General features: G+C 50.1%; 1 protein-coding gene across 2 annotated transcripts in view; it reads left to right on the top strand.

Moving 5' to 3' along the window:
• The window catches only part of LOC116968128 (RNA-binding protein with multiple splicing 2), a 94,673-nt gene that overhangs the window by 32,278 nt on the left and 46,802 nt on the right, over positions 1-15,593 (top strand). For both annotated transcript variants that reach the window (XM_033014746.1, XM_033014747.1), the window contains exon 3: positions 10,724-10,762. In XM_033014746.1, coding sequence (XP_032870637.1) covers positions 10,724-10,762 — 39 coding nt within the window. The remainder of the gene's footprint in view (positions 1-10,723; positions 10,763-15,593) is intronic.

Raw genomic sequence — 15,593 nt, 5'->3', positions numbered from 1 at the left:
GCCCTGGGGCAGACTGACGGAAGCGTGGCTGCCAATCTGCGCCTACGGCCCCTCCGACCACCACCAATCACTCACACACATTCACACACAGGCAAAGGTGGGTGAAGTGTCTTGCCCAAGGACACAACGACAGTATGCACTCCAAGCGGGATTCGGACCAACAATGGCCTGTTTCCTTTGTCATCGTAACGTTTTTGAATATCTTTCATTCATTGTTCTATATCTCCCGTTTATCTCTCGTTTCCCTTCTCCCGAACCATTCTGAAGAAGGGTCTCATTCCAAAACGTCACCCATTCCTTCTCTCCAGAGATGCTGCCGGTCCTGCTGAGTTACTCCAGCTTTTTGTGTCTATCTTCCCCACACACACACACACACGTCCAGAAACCAGGTTTAATCCTGATCACTAGTAATTCATTGAGTGAAGGATTGATGGGCCCTTTGGCCCACTGAGTCCATGCCGACCTTTGTTCATCCACACTAGTTCAGTGTTATCCCACTTTGGCTAAGGCCAATTCAGAGGGCAATTAAACCTACAACCTGCACGCATTTGGAGTGTGGGAGGAAACCGGAGCACCCGGAGGAAATCCACGCGGTCACGGGGAGAACGTGCAAACTCCATACAGACACCACCTGTAGTCCCGATCAAACGAGGGTCTCTGGTGCTGTAAGGCAGCAACTCTACTGCTGCATAAGTCATAGGAGCAGAATGAGCCCATAAAGTCCAACCTTTTTTCAATTCAATTTATTGTCATTTGGACCCCTTGAGGTCCAAACGAAATGCCGTTTCTGCAGCCATACATTACAAACAAATAGACCCAAGACACAACATAATTTACATAAACATCCATCACATCGCTGTGATGGAAGGCCAAAAAATCTTCTCTCTCCACTGCACTCTCCCCCCCGATGTCAGAGTCAAAGTCAAAGTCAAAGCCCCCGGCGGGCGATGGCGAATTGTCCCGTGGCCATTAAGCCACGCCGGGTAATGCAAGGTCGCACACCGGGTCTTGGTGTTAGAGCCCCCGGCGTGCGCTCGCAGCCCGCAGCCATTCCAAACCGCGCGGGGCGGTGATGTAGGCCCCGCTCCAGGAGCTCTTCAACCCCGCAACTCGGGCGGGAGAAGTCGCCGTTGCGGAAGCCCCGAAAAGCGGTCTCCCTCCAGGGACCCGCGGGCTCCCGGTGCCGTCCGCCAAACCCGCAGTTGCAGCCACCGAATCTCCGGGGGTCGGGCCGCAGCAGCGTCCACCACAGCTCCACCCGCTCTGGACTCGGCCAGCTCCGCGACGGTGAGGTGAGTGTCGGCACTGGAGCCCCCGGTTTTCCTGTCGGAGGCCGCTCCTCGTTGCAGCCCCAACGACAACGGAGACCCGACAAAGAAAAGGTCGGGTCTCCCGTGCAGGGAGAGATTTAAAAGTTACCCCCCCCCCCCCCCACACCACCCCCACCCCCCCACACACATACCCCAACAAAAATAACAAAAACTACATTAAAACATAGACATAAAATAATAAAATCGCAGACGGATTGCAGAGGCCGCTGCTGACGAGAGCCGCGCCGCCTACCGGTAGGCGTAGGCGCAGATTGGCAGCCACGCTTCCGTCAGTCTGCCCCAGGGCAGCTGTGGCTACAGAAGTAGCTTACCACCACCGAGTGTGACTGAGGAGTGAATGAATAATGCGATGTAAAGCGCCTTGAGTCGTACCTTGGTTTTCGATCAAGATCCTATTGCGGGTGGCATGGTGGCGCTTATGGTGCCAGAGACCCGGATTCCATTTTGTCTACGGGTGCTGACTGTGCGGAGTTTGCACGTTCTCCCCATGACCTGCGTGGGTTTTCTCCGTGGTCTTCCGTTTCCTCCCACCCTCCAAAGACGTGCAGGTTCGCTGGTCAATTGGCCTGGTATAAATGTAAAATTGTCCCTAGCGTGTGTGTGTGTAGGATCGTGTTGGTGCGCGGGGATCGCTGGTCGGCGCGGGCTCAGTGGGCCGAAGGGCCTGTTCCCTCGCTGTATCTCTAAACTAAACCATTGCTCCTGAAGGTTGAACGGACATGGAGTTACATAACTGGTGACCAATTAGCAGTGTGACTACAATTGGTGCATAACACTGAAAGGTGCAAATTATTGGGTCCCTCGCCCTTGTTGACAATCTTTGCTTGTTGCAAGGGGGAATCTAAGGAGGAAATGAGTTTCTTCTCCTGCAAGATGATAACAGCCTGTTTAAACATGCTTGTCTTTAATTACAAGGGGAGCAGAGGCGACTCCTCTGCCTGCCGTCATGCCTGCTTTTCCCGTTCCCTCCATCAAGATGCTTGGCTTGTGAAGATTGCTGGCACCGGCCTCCACCACCCTCTGAGGCAAAGTTGATGACTGATGAGGCAGAGATGATGAGGCTTGGAGCAGTGGCCTCTTCAAGCAAGCCAGCCATCTTCACAAGCCAAGCATCTCGATGGAGGAAGGGGGAATGCTTTCAAGAGAGAGTTAGATAGAGCTCTTAAAGATAGGGGATATGGGGAGAAGGCAGGAACGGGGTACTGATTGTGGATGATTAGCCACGATCACATTGAATGGCGGTGCTGGCTCGAAGGGCCGAATGGCCTACCCCTGCACCTATTGTCTATTGTCTATCCCTGGGCTAACGTCTAGTACTGCCTCTAATGAGAGGAATAGATTGGGTAGATGCCGAATCTCTTGCCCAGAATTGGTGAACTGATGACCTCAGGGCATAGGTTTGAGGTGAAGGGGAAAATGTACGAGAATGTTGCCAGGACTAGAGAGTCTGAGCTGTGGAGAGGAGTTGCGTAGGCTGCAATCTCTAAGGCTATGCTTCTCACCCTTGTACTTCTCATCCTCCTGCACTCCAAGGAATAGAGGTGTATAAAGTAGTGAGGGGAATAGATCGGGTAGATGCACTGCCTGCCACAAGTGGGAGATGAGGTTTTAGCTACATGGTTATGCAGGGAATGGATTTTTATGGATCATATTTAGGCAGAGGAGATTGGTTTAACATGGCTTTGTACTTGGCACGGACATGATGGTTGTGTTCTATTTTCCTCGTTCTTTGGTTACAGATCGGGCAACTTAATATCGCAGTCTAATCAGCAGCGAGAAAGACCAGATCCAAAACACTAACAAAGATAAACTCTATCTAGAGCATTCAATCGGTGGGGATTACCAGAAACTGTACCTTGTTTTGGGTTGCAGAACTGAACACGGATGGGGTGCAGGAAGAAAGCAAATGAATAAGAAAATTGTTATAAAGTATTGTGAAAGACTCTCAAAGTAGAGCAGCCATTTTGGTGACGTCTCTTGCCCAGGTGAATGGAGGACCAGAGGTTTGAGGTGAAGGGGAAAAGATTTAATAGGAATCTGAGGGGTAACTTTTTCATACAAAGGGTGGGGGGTGTTTGGAGCAAGCTTGTAGAGGTAGTAACCTGTAAGGGCCTGTCCCACTTTCACGACCCAATTCACAAACTTTTTTACTCGTGGACATTTTTCATCAGGCTAGAAAAACGCCCCGACCTACTTGATGCCACGAGTGCCTATGACTAGCATCACGGCCTGCTACGACCCAACCTCCGGCCCAACCTCCGGCCCAACCTCCGGCCCAACCTCCGGCCCAACCTCCGGCCCAACCTCCGGCCCAACCTCCGGCCCAACCTCCGGCCCAACCTCCGGCCCAACCTCCGGCCCAACCTCCGGCCCAACCTCCGGCCCAACCTCCGGCCCAACCTCCGGCCCCACCTCCGGCCCCACCTCCGGCCCCACCTCCGACCCCACCTCCGACCCCACCTCCGACCCCACCTCCGACCCCACCTCCGACCCTACCACCTGCGAGTATGAGTCCAGGGCAAACTTGGCAGAGGTCGTGAATTAGGTTGTGAAAGTGGGACAGGCTCTTAAGGCAGGTACATGGATAGGACAGGTTTGGAGGGATATGGGCCAAATGCAGGCAGGTGGGACGAGTGTAGCTGGGGCATGTTGGCCGGTGTGGGCAAGTTGGGCCGAAGGGCCTGTTTCCCTGCTGTATAACTCTTTGATTCGCTTCTTAGCGGGCTGGTATGCGAGTGTATAATAAACTGCAAGTTTAATTAGCAGATTGATGCGGCATTGCTGACCAAGCCCTTCTGGTAGTCATAACAACAGCTGTCTATCTTGCCACAGTAGCTTGGATTGTTTCACAGCCCCTTTAAGCAGATAATCCAATAAACCTCAAGATTTCACCTTGCTGAGAGACTTTTGAGGGGAAAAAAAACACATTCCTTCCAAAGCAAGGACTGGAGAGAATTTAAAATGGTGGAATGTAGCAAAGACCTGCAGATGCTGGTGAATACACGAGGACACACAGTGCTGGAGTAAACCTCGCAGGTCAGGCAGCATCTCCGGGCAACTTGAATTAGGGCAGCACAGTGGCGCAGCGGTAGAGTTGCTGCCTTAAGGGCCTGTCCCACTGTACGAGGTTTTTCAAGAGCTCTCTCGAGTTTTAAATTTAAAAAAATCAAACTCGTGATAAGTATGTAGAATGAACGTAGCGGGTACGTCGGAGCTCGGGGGACGTCTCTTAGTGGCTCGTAACGCTAACGGCAGGTACTCGGGAAACGGGGTAAGCTCGTGAAGACTCGTGACGATTTGAAAAATGTCCACGAGAGCCCCGAGTGGCTATTACCGTAATTCTCCAAGTTCGAATCGGGGGAAACTCGGGAGAACTCTTGAATTAGCTCGTACAGTGGGACAGGCTCTTTACATCGCCAGAGACCCGGATTTGATCCTGACTACGGGCGCTTGTCTGTATGGAATTTGTACGTTCTCCCCGTGACCTGCATGAGTTTTCTCCGGGATCATCGGTTTCCTCCCAAACTCCAAAAAAGTGCAAGTTTGTAGGTTAATTGGCTTGGTAAAATTGTAAATTGTCCCTGGTGTGTGTGCGGGATGATGTTAGTCCGTCACGGGTCGGCACGGACTCGATGGGCCGAAGGGCCTGTCTCCTCGCTGTATCTTTAAACTAAACTATAAAATGAATCGGTGACATTTTGGCTCGAGACCCTTCAGATCAAAATGTTGGTGGATGCAACAGTGATTAGTGTGCAAAGGCAGGAACGTCATTCTTGGATTTACTCCACTGCATTCCTGAGGGCTTTGTTTCAGCAACTTAAGTTTTAACCACCTTTTTCGATCTTTGATCCTTGAGCAAGAGTGGAAACTCTCTGGTTTCGGTACAAACCCAAGTTGCAGTGCAAGTGGAAGCAAATTAAATTGCTCAAGTAAGTCTTTAATTTAAGCAGCGAAGCATGTCAAGTCAAAGTACACTTTGAAATTCTGCTAGCTAGCATAACGTTTGAGATGAAGGTCTTTAACAATGTTGGTTCCTCCGAGCATGGGCGGGAATCGCTTTAAAAACATCGGGGGACACAATGAGGCCTGATATCTAGGACTGGGTCGGTAACCGGTGGCCCACAGGCCGGATCCGGCCCCCAACCCGAAATCACCCCACCCGCAGGCTTTTTTATTTATTTTTTTCTCCCCCCCATTTAGTTTTCGCGACCTGGGAACTGCAGCCAGTCCCGGGGCAGGCGACTTGGGAACTGCAGGTCCTTTGGCCCACCATGTCTGCGCCGACCAGCAATCACCCCGTACACTAGCACCATCCGACACGACAGGGACAATTTACAATTTACTTGACCTACAAACCTGCACGTCTTTGGAGTGAGGGGCAGGCAAGCCCACCTGGGTCTGGCTGTAGCGCACAGGTCACAATACATGGGGGGATTGTCCCCCACCTTTCAAAACGTGGGGGGGGGGGGGGGGGAAGAGCAGGTCCCCCCCACCCCACCTCAGGATTTCCGCCCATGCATCAGAGTACACTGGCATTGGTCTCAGCCCCAGGTACTGACTAAGGAAACACGATTTGATATTTAATGATATTTGTATTAAACCCCTGTCCCACTGTACGAGGTAATTCGTGAGTTCCCCGAGTTTTCCCCTGATTCGAACTCGGAGAATGTCCGTAGCGGGTCGGTAGGAGTCCGTGGATGTCCCGTAGCGGCTCGTAATGCTAACGGTAGGTACTCGGGACATACCGGTAAACTAGTGACGATTTTTCATCCCTGTAAAAAATGTCCACGAGTAAAAAAATAAATAAAATACTCGTGATGAAAAAAATTGTTACTTTTTACTCGTACGAGCCGCTGCATGACATCTACGGACCTGCTACGGACAATCTCCGAGTTCGAATCAGGGGGAAAACTCGGGAGAACTCGTGAATTACCTCATACAGTGAGACGGGGGCTTCAGGTTTAATTTAAGACTGAGAGCAACTGCAGGGTGGCGCAGTGGTAGAGTTGCCGCCTCACAGCGCCACAGCCCCGGGTTTGATTCCAACTACGGGTGCTGTCTGTACGGTGTTTGTACGTTCTCCCCGTAATCTGCATGTGTTTTCTCTGGGCACTGCCATCCCCTTCCATGCTCCAAAGACATACATGTTTGCAGGTTAATTGGCTTGGTAAAAATGCAAATTGTCCCAGGTGTGTGCGTAGGGTAGTGTTGGTGTGCGGGGATCGCTGGTCGGGCCGGACTCAGTGGCCCTAAGGGCCTGTTTTCACGCTGTATCTCTAAATTGAACAGGTCAGGCAGCGACTGTGGAAGGAATGGACGGGCAACATTTTTGGTCGGGACCCTTCAGACTGGACAAGTTTCCCAAAAATTAGGAATCTTACTCTAAAGTGCTTCTTCCTTGCCACCAGAAGGCAGATGAGTCCAATGTCCTCCTTATCACAAGGGGATATCAGTCTAGATCTTGCAGGGTCCTTGAATGGTTACTGTGCACTTGGAAGTCACTTGACTTGTCCATGCCATCTCTACCACAGAAGAACCTCCATCCGCTAGTTAAGATTTTTGGGTGTGTAACCCATCAACGATGGATGCAAATAGCCTTCAGTAGTAGGTGGAAGTGAATGGGGGAGGGAAGTATAAATGACATTCCCACCTTTAACACAGTAGTTCACAAGTTATTGGAGCAGAATTAGGCCATTCGGCCCATCAAGTCCAATCTGCCACTCGTTCATTGCTGCTCTATCTTTCCCTCTTAACCATTCTACTGCCTCCTCCCCATAACCCCCATCACCCATGCTAGTCAAGAATGAGTACTAATGAAGTACTGGACTAACTCAGTGGGTCACAGGCAGCACCTCTGGACAACATGGATAAGTGACGTACCCTTCAGCCTGAAGAAGGACCCTACTCCAAAACATTATCTATCCATGCTCGAAGATGGACACAAAATGCTGGAGTAACTCAGCGGGACAGGCAGCATCTCTGGAGAGAAGGAATGGGTGACGTTTTGACTCGAGAATCTTCCTCAGACCAGGCATTTTGTGCCCACCTTCAGTTTAAACCGGCATCTGCTGTTCCTTCCTACACATGTCCATGGAAAATATCAATTTTAGACAATAGACAATAGGTGCAGGAGTAGGCCATTCAGCCCTTCGAGCCAGCACCGCCATTCAATGTGATCATGGCTGATCATCCCCAATCAGTACCCTGTTCCTGCCTTCTCCCCATATCCCCTGACTCCGCTATTTTTAAGAGCCCTATCTAGCTCTCTTGAAAGCATCCAGAGAACCTGCCTCCACCGCCCTCTGAGGCAGAGAATTCTACAGACTCGCCACTCTCTGTGAGAAAAAGTGTTTCCTCGTCTCCGTTCTAAATGGCTTACTCCTTATTCTTAAACTGTGGCCCCTGGTTCTGGTCTCCCCCAACATCGGGAACATGTTTCCTGCCTCTAGCGAGTCTAAACCCTTAACAATCTTATATTTTCACCCAGAGAGTTGTGAATCTGTGGAATTCTCTGCCGAGGCCAATTCACTGGATGGTTTCAGGAGTTGGATAAAGCTCTTGGGGCTAACGGAATCAATGGATGTGCGGTGAAAGCAGGAACGGGGTACTGATGTTTGGATGATCAGCCATGATCATATTCAATGGAAGTGTTGGCTCGAAGGATCTGCATCTATGTCTCTATGTTCTACAGAGATGCTGCCTCTGACCTCCCAAGTTGCTCTAGATCTATCTGTTTTTCGTAAAGCAGCATCTGCCTTTCCTTGTGTCAGCTTGTTACACAAGCTTGGTTGCTTAACCTGCTGATAAGTGCTTGCTTGCCACATTGATTCATCCCTGGCGCTCCCCTTTTGTTCCACACTATCCTCCCTCTCTGTCTACTTTCTGATGAGTCACTGGCCTGAAACAGTAGACTATTGTCCTGAAAACAGATATAACTTTTTGGTTCGGAGTAGGGTCGCCAACTTCCTCACTCCCAAATAAGGGACAATAGGTCAAAATACGGGACAAATTCCCCACGGCAATTCGTTGACCGACTCGGCCGTGGCTGGGTGGGTGAATGATGAGTTGGCCCGGGTGCTGGACTGCACACAAAGCCCAGCCGGCGGGCCAGCTGAGGAGTTTTGGCCCGGGGGCCGCGCGCACAGTCCGGCGCCCCGTCCAACTCGTGAACCGATGATCGGCCGTGAGAAGGAGGGGTGGTGGTGGTGTCGGCGGTAAGCGAAGGTCGGACAGGTGGCCGGGCTGCCGATGGGGCCACGGGCGAGGCACTGCTGCTGCTGCACTCCATGGGCTGCACTACGTCGGGACGGGTGAGGCGGGGCCGGACGAGGTGTTCCGATCCGACAGTCCCCTCGACCCGAGTAGCAGCGGTCAAATACGGGACAAGGGCGTTCCCGTATTGAACAAACCAATTTAGCCCAATATATGGGATGTCCCGGCTAATACGGGACAGTTGGCAACCCTAGATCGGAGACACAGCGTGGAAACGGGCCCTTCGGCCCACCGGATCTGCGACGACTAGCGATCCCCGCACACTGCCGCTGTGGCGGCACCTGGTGGCCAGCCACGGGCATAGCCAACCCACGGCTCAAGAGGGAGGAGTTGAGCGTCTCCAAATGGGAGACGTTTGGCCATGCGGTCTAACCCTGGGTATTTAAGATCGGGTAACACCCAGTCGCGGGGTTGCAGTTGGAAGCCACACGGTGACAGTAATAAAAACACATTTCGTTGTCATAACTTTGTTTTCGACTCATTCTTGGCTGAACTCCTGGAGTCCCCACTGTAACACCACCCCGCGCACGCGCGCGCACACACACACACACACACACACACACACAACTAGGGACAATTTTACATTTGATACCAAGTCAATTAACCTAAAAACCTCCACGTCTTGTTATAAAATTCATATAAAATTCTTAAAGGATGGGACAGACGAGATGCAGGAAAAAACTTCCCAATGTTGGGGGAGTCCAGAACCAGGGGTCACTGTTTAAGAATAAGGTGTAGGCCATTTAGGACTGAGATGAGGAAAAGCATACCCGCTGAGTTTCTCCAGCATTTGTGTCCACGTCAGAAAATGAGACCAGTTTAGAGATACAGCACGGAAAGAGGTCCTTCGGCCCACCAAGACCGCGCCAACCAGCGATCCCCGCACACTAACGGCATCCTACACGCGCCAGGGACGATTTACAATTTTACCAAAGCCAATTAGCCTACAAACCCGCACGTCTTTGGAGGAAACCGGAGAAACCCACGCGGTAACGGGGAGAACGTACAAACTCCACACAGACAGCAGCAGCCGCTGTCAGGATTGAACCCAAGGCCCTGCCGCTGTAAGGCAGCAACTCTACCGCTAAGGCAGCACCACAGTGCCAGTTTGCACAGCCAAGTTGCACAATGTTCCATCAAATCATCTCAACGTGATTATTTGGTTATATTCTGGGTTGAGATGAATAATCATCTGTCCCATGTATTTTTTAGCGGTGTCATCATCATCAGCATATCTGGTTTAACGACTATCAGCCAGTTGTCTTTTTCAGCCTCAAAGTCTAAACAAGAGATGGCTTTACATAAAATACATTGCGCCCCCCCCCCGCCCCCGATGTTGGGGCGAGTCCAGAACCAGGGGCCACACAGTCTTAGAATAAAGGGGAGGTCATTTAAGACTGAGGTGATGAAAAACGTTTTCACCCAGAGAGTTGTGAATTTATGGCATTCCCTGCCACAGAGGGCAGTGGAGGCCACTGGATAGATTTAAGAGAGAGTTAGATAAGAGCTCTAGGGGCTAGTGGAGTCAAGGGATATGGGGAGAAGGCAGGCACGGGCTATTGATAGGGGACGATCAGCCATGATCACAATGAATGGCAGTGCTGGCTCGAAGGGCCGAATGGCCTACTCCTGCGCCTATTTTCTATGTTTCTAAGGGGCCACAGTTTAAGAATAAGGAGTAAGCCATTTAGAACGGAGACGAGGAAACACTTTTTCTCACAGAGAGTGATGAGTCTGTGGAATTCTCTGCCTCGGAGGGCGATGGAGGCCGGTTCTCTGGATGCTTTCAAGAGAGAGCTAGATAGGGCTCTTAAAGATAGCGGAATCGGGGGATATGGGGGAATAGGCAGGAACGGGGTACTGATTGGGGAAGATCAGCCATGATCACATTGAATGGCAGTGCTGGCTCGAAGGGCCGAAAGGCCTACTCCTGCACCTATTGTCTATTGTCTATCGTCATATAAAAATACCATAAAATACATATAAAAGTTTAGTTAATTATAAGGGCATCATAAATTATATACCAAAAACACTTGCCTTCATTGCTATAATGTCATGTGCTTGAAGAAGCAGTAATCCGTGTCTATTTTGCTAATAATTCTATTGTATTCTCTCCCCAGGGGTATGAAGGTTCGCTGATCAAACTCACCGCCAAACAGGTGAGCAATTTTTCTTCTGGTTTACCTGGTTTCTATCATTCGGATGCAACGAGGGATTTCCCCTTGATTTTAAATTAAAATGATCCTAAAGCAGTCTAATTCTAACTGCCTCTGGAGTTGTTGGGCTGCGATTTATGCCCCTGTCCTACTTGGGGGAAACCTGAACGGAAACCTCTGGAGACTTTGCGCCCCACCCAAGGTTTCCGTGCGGTTCCCGGAGGTTGCAGGTGGTTCCCGGAGGTTGCAGGTAGTGGAAGCAGGTAGGGAGACTGACAAAAACCTCCGGGAACCGCACGGAAACCTTGGGTGGGGCGCAAAGTCTCCAGAGGTTTCCGTTCAGGTTTCCTAAAGTGGGACAGGGGCATAAATGTGCGGGGATCGCTGGTCGGCGCGGGCCTGTTTCCATGCTGTATCCCTGAACTAAATATGCTGTGGGGTGGGGTAACGGTTGAACCAATGCGTTCAAAAGTTCATTTAAAAAGGCATTTAAAAGATCTTGGATGGTTACATGCACAGAATGGAGGAATGAGTGATGTTTATGTAGATGAGTGATGATCTGGCCAGACAGTGTGGGCCCACGACCCTGTGGTGGCCACTATTCCACGCTCTTTGCTTTGCCCGCAGAGGTTGGCATCTGTGCAGGAGTCGGTAGACAATAGGTGCAGGAGTAGGCCATTCAGCCCTTCTAGCCAGCACCGCCATTCAATGTGATCATGGCTGATCATCCCCAATCAGTACCCCGTTCCAGCCTTCTCCCCATATCCCCTGACTCCGCTATCTTTAAGAGCCCTATCTAGCTCCCTCTTGAAAGCATCCAGAGAACCGGCCTCCACCGCCCTCTGAGGCAGAGAATTCCACAGACTCGCCACTCTCTGAGGAAAAGTGTTTCCTCGTCTCCGTTCTTAATTACTTACCCCTTATTCTTAAACTGTGATCCCTGGTTCTGGACTCCCCCAACATCGGGAACATGTTTCCTGCCTCTAGTGTGTCCAAACCCTTAACAATCTTATGTTTCAATAAGATACCCTCTCATCCTTCTAAACTCCAGAGTGTACAAGCCCAGCCGCTCCATTCTCTCAGCATATGACAGTCCCGCCATCCCGGGAATTAACCTTGTAAACCTACGCTGCACTCCCTCAATAGCAAGAATGTCCTTCCTCAAATGAGGGGACCAAAACTGCACACAATACTCCAGGTGTGGTCTCTCTAGGGCCCTGTACAACTGCAGAAGGACCTCTTTGCTCCTATACTTGACTCCTCTTGGCCAACATGCCATTTGCTTTCTTAACTCTTGGGCTACTAGTCCTGGAATTATTCCATGTTGCTGCTGTCTCAGTGGGCGGTCCCTTGAATTCAATGCTGGGAGTCTTGGAGACTGGATAGAGTGGGTGTGGCAAGGATGTTTCCACTCGTGGGAGAGCCCAGGAGCAGAGGCCACAGCCTCAGAATAAAAGGACGTTCCTTTATAAAGGAGATGAGAAGAAACTTCCTTCATCAGAGGGTGGTGAATCTGTGGAATTCACTGCCACTGAAGGCTGTGGAGGCCAAGTTGGTGGATATTTATAAAGGGCTTGTCCCACTTTCACGACCTAATTCACGACCCTTTTTTACTCGTGGACATTTTTCATCATGTTGAAATAACGCCCCGACCTACTTGATGCCACGAGTACCTACGACTAGCATCATGACCTACCTACGACCTACCTACGACCACGTGATGACCACGCTGCGAGTATGAGTCAAGGGCAAACTCGGCAGAGGTCGTGAATTAGGTCGTGAAAGTTGGATAGGCCCTTAAGGCGGAGATGAAGAGATTCATGTTTACCAGTAAGTTTCGGGGGTTATGGGGAGAAGGCAGGAGAATGGGGTTGAGAGGGAAAGATATATCGGCCATGATTGAATGGTGGAATGGGCTTGATGGGCCGAATGGCCTAATTCTGCTCCTAGAACTTAAGAACTTAAGAGACGGTGTATCTGATGTGCACTGGGTGTCTGATATAGTGCAGCTTTTAATACTCCACGAAACTCACTTCAATTGAATAAATGATTATAGCCACAATATATACACACACCTGTTCAGTACATACAGTGTAGTGTCTAGGCAATAAGTTCCAGACAAGTGTATCTGCTATTAATAAGAGAATATTTTTAATCTCCATTGAAAGGTTTATGTAACATTTGCAAAGGACTAGATATTCCTGGGCGATGCAGTAAGTGTTTAGATTGTATGTAGTTTTGTATCCAGCTCGCGTGATTGAATTGGACCCTGTATCAGATGCTCATGTGCTGTGTTCGTCGGATCTGCCATTCATTTACAGTTCTGGCAAAGAGTGCATCCTTCTGGAGATGTTTTGCCATTCTAAATCTGGAAGTGATCTTTCGAGAGTTTACATTCTTTCCTCTGTCACTTTGTGCAACATCCCCGGTTGAACAAATCGTTTGTAATCGTGTCCATGTGTCCAATGGAGCTGGTGTTATTGTTGCAGGAAGGAGTTGCAGATGTTGGTTTAAACTGGAGACAGACACACACACACACAATGCTGGAATGAAGGGCCTGTCCCACTTGGCACGTCATTTCGTACATCACAAAATACTGCGACGCCGCGCGCATGCGCCCGTCACTGCCTATGTCATCGCGCGCCATGCATGCGTCGTGACGCGTAAATGATGTTCCGTAAATTACGTGAAAAATGACAGCCAAGTGGGACGGGCTCTTAACTCAGCGGGACAGGTCGCATCTCTGGAGGGAAGGAATGGGTGACGTTTCAGGTCAATAGACAATAGGTGCAGGAGTAGGCCATTCGGCCCTTCGAGCCAGCACCGTCATTCACTGTGATCATGGCTGATCATCCCCAATCAGTACCCCGTTCCTGCCTTCTCCCCATACCCCCTGACTCTGCTATCTTTAAGAGCCCTATCTAGCTCTCTCTTGAAAGCATCCAGAGAACCTGCCTCCACCGCCCTCTGAGGCAGAGAATTCCACAGATTCACAACTCTGTGTGAGGGAAACGTGTTTCCTCGTCTCCGTTCTAAATGGCTTACTCCTTATTCTTAAACTGTGTGGCCCCTGGTTCTGGACTCCCCCAACATCGGGAACATGTTTCCTGCCTCTAGCGTGTCCAAGCCCTTAACAATCTTATATGTTAAAGGTCGAGACTCTTCTTCAAGCTGAAAGTCGGGGGAGAGGGAAACGAGTGATATATACGATAAAGAGAGAGATAGAACAACAAATGAAAGGGATGCAAAGAAGTAACGATGATGAAGGAGACTGGCCATTGTTAGGTGATAACAAGAAGCTGGTGCAGCTTGGGTGGGGGAGGGGTGGAGAGAGAGAGGGAAAGCCGGGGTTACTTGACGTTGGAGAAATCAATATTCATACCACTTGGCTGTAAGATGCACAAGCGAAATATGAGATGCTGTTCCTCATAACCCTGGCATTCTCTCCCTCTCCCTCTCCCTCTCCCTCTCCCTCTCCCTCTCCCTCTCCCTCTCCCTCTCCCTCTCCCTCTCCCTCTCCCTCTCCCCCTCCCTCCTCCTCCCCCCCCACCCAAGTTGCACCACCTTCTTGTTCTCACCCAACAACCAATGGCCTGTTTCCTTTATCATCATAACTTTTTTGCATATCTTTCATTCATTGTTCCATATCTTCCCTTTCCCGTGACTTTCAATCTGAAGAAGGGTCTCGACCCGAAACGTCACCCATTCCTTCTCCCCGGAGATGCTGCCTGTCCCGCTGAGTTACTCCAAAATGTTGTGTCTTATCTTTGGTGTTATTGCTGTCGACCAAGCTTGTGCAAATAATGCATCGGTTGCAACGAATACTGCAACCAGTTTCCGGCCTAAACATCCTGCTTGGAATTACAATCCACTCTGTCCATGGGGGGGGGGGGGGGGGGGGCGCAGTGGGCGGAGGACGTAGCCTCTGAATAACAGGCCGTACCTTTTAGAAAGAAGAGGAGGAACCTCTTTAGTCAGAGGGTGGTGAATCTGTGGAATTCTTCCCAACAGAGGCCAAGTCGATGGATATTTTTCAGGCAAGAGTTAGATTCTCTATTAGTACGGGTCTCGATTTGTTACTAACACCTATGAGGGAGATGCGAGTGTCACCAAACTTCTGAATTCTCTGGGGTGGAACCCTCTCCAAGACAGACAGACGTGAAGCTCACCGTTTGACCTGTTTTTACAAAATGTTAAATGGTCAGCTCGACATAGATTACAAGACCTACACCAAACCCAAACCAATTAGGATCAGACGAGGACATTCGATCCAATTTGTGATCCCAGCTACAAAGACAGATGTGTACAGCAATTCGTTCTTCCCCCGCACAATTAAAGCATGGAATAATCTCCACCCAACTATAGTTACCCAACCAGATGCAACTAAATTTACAGTAGCTCTTCCTTCCCAATAACCCTTTCTGGTTTAAGCCCTCCCTTCACCACCTCCAGTTTAAATTCCAGTTGGAATATTTTGGAGGACCAAGAAACCAAGCACCAAGGCGGGGGTTATGGGGTGAAGGCAAGAGAATGGGGTTGGGGGGGGAGAGATAGATCAGCCATGATCGAATGGCGCAGTAGACTTGATGGGCCGAATGGCCTAATTCTGCTCCTGGAACCTATAAGCATACAAGGCATTGTCTAAGTTGCTTATAGGGGCCCTTTGTGTTAAATTGAACTAGTGGTATTGCTGCCAACAAGTGCAAATAATACATCTTGGATATCAGTTGAATCTGTACCAGTTGCTGGCATTAACACCCTAATTGGAATTAAAATCCCTGCTATTCATGGGGTGGCACAGCGGATAGAGCCACTGCCTTGTAGCGCCAGAGAC

Source organism: Amblyraja radiata, chromosome X (assembly GCF_010909765.2).
Source record: "Amblyraja radiata isolate CabotCenter1 chromosome X, sAmbRad1.1.pri, whole genome shotgun sequence".
Classification (NCBI taxonomy): domain Eukaryota; kingdom Metazoa; phylum Chordata; class Chondrichthyes; order Rajiformes; family Rajidae; genus Amblyraja; species Amblyraja radiata.
This window is presented reverse-complemented; position numbering and strand designations above follow the sequence as displayed.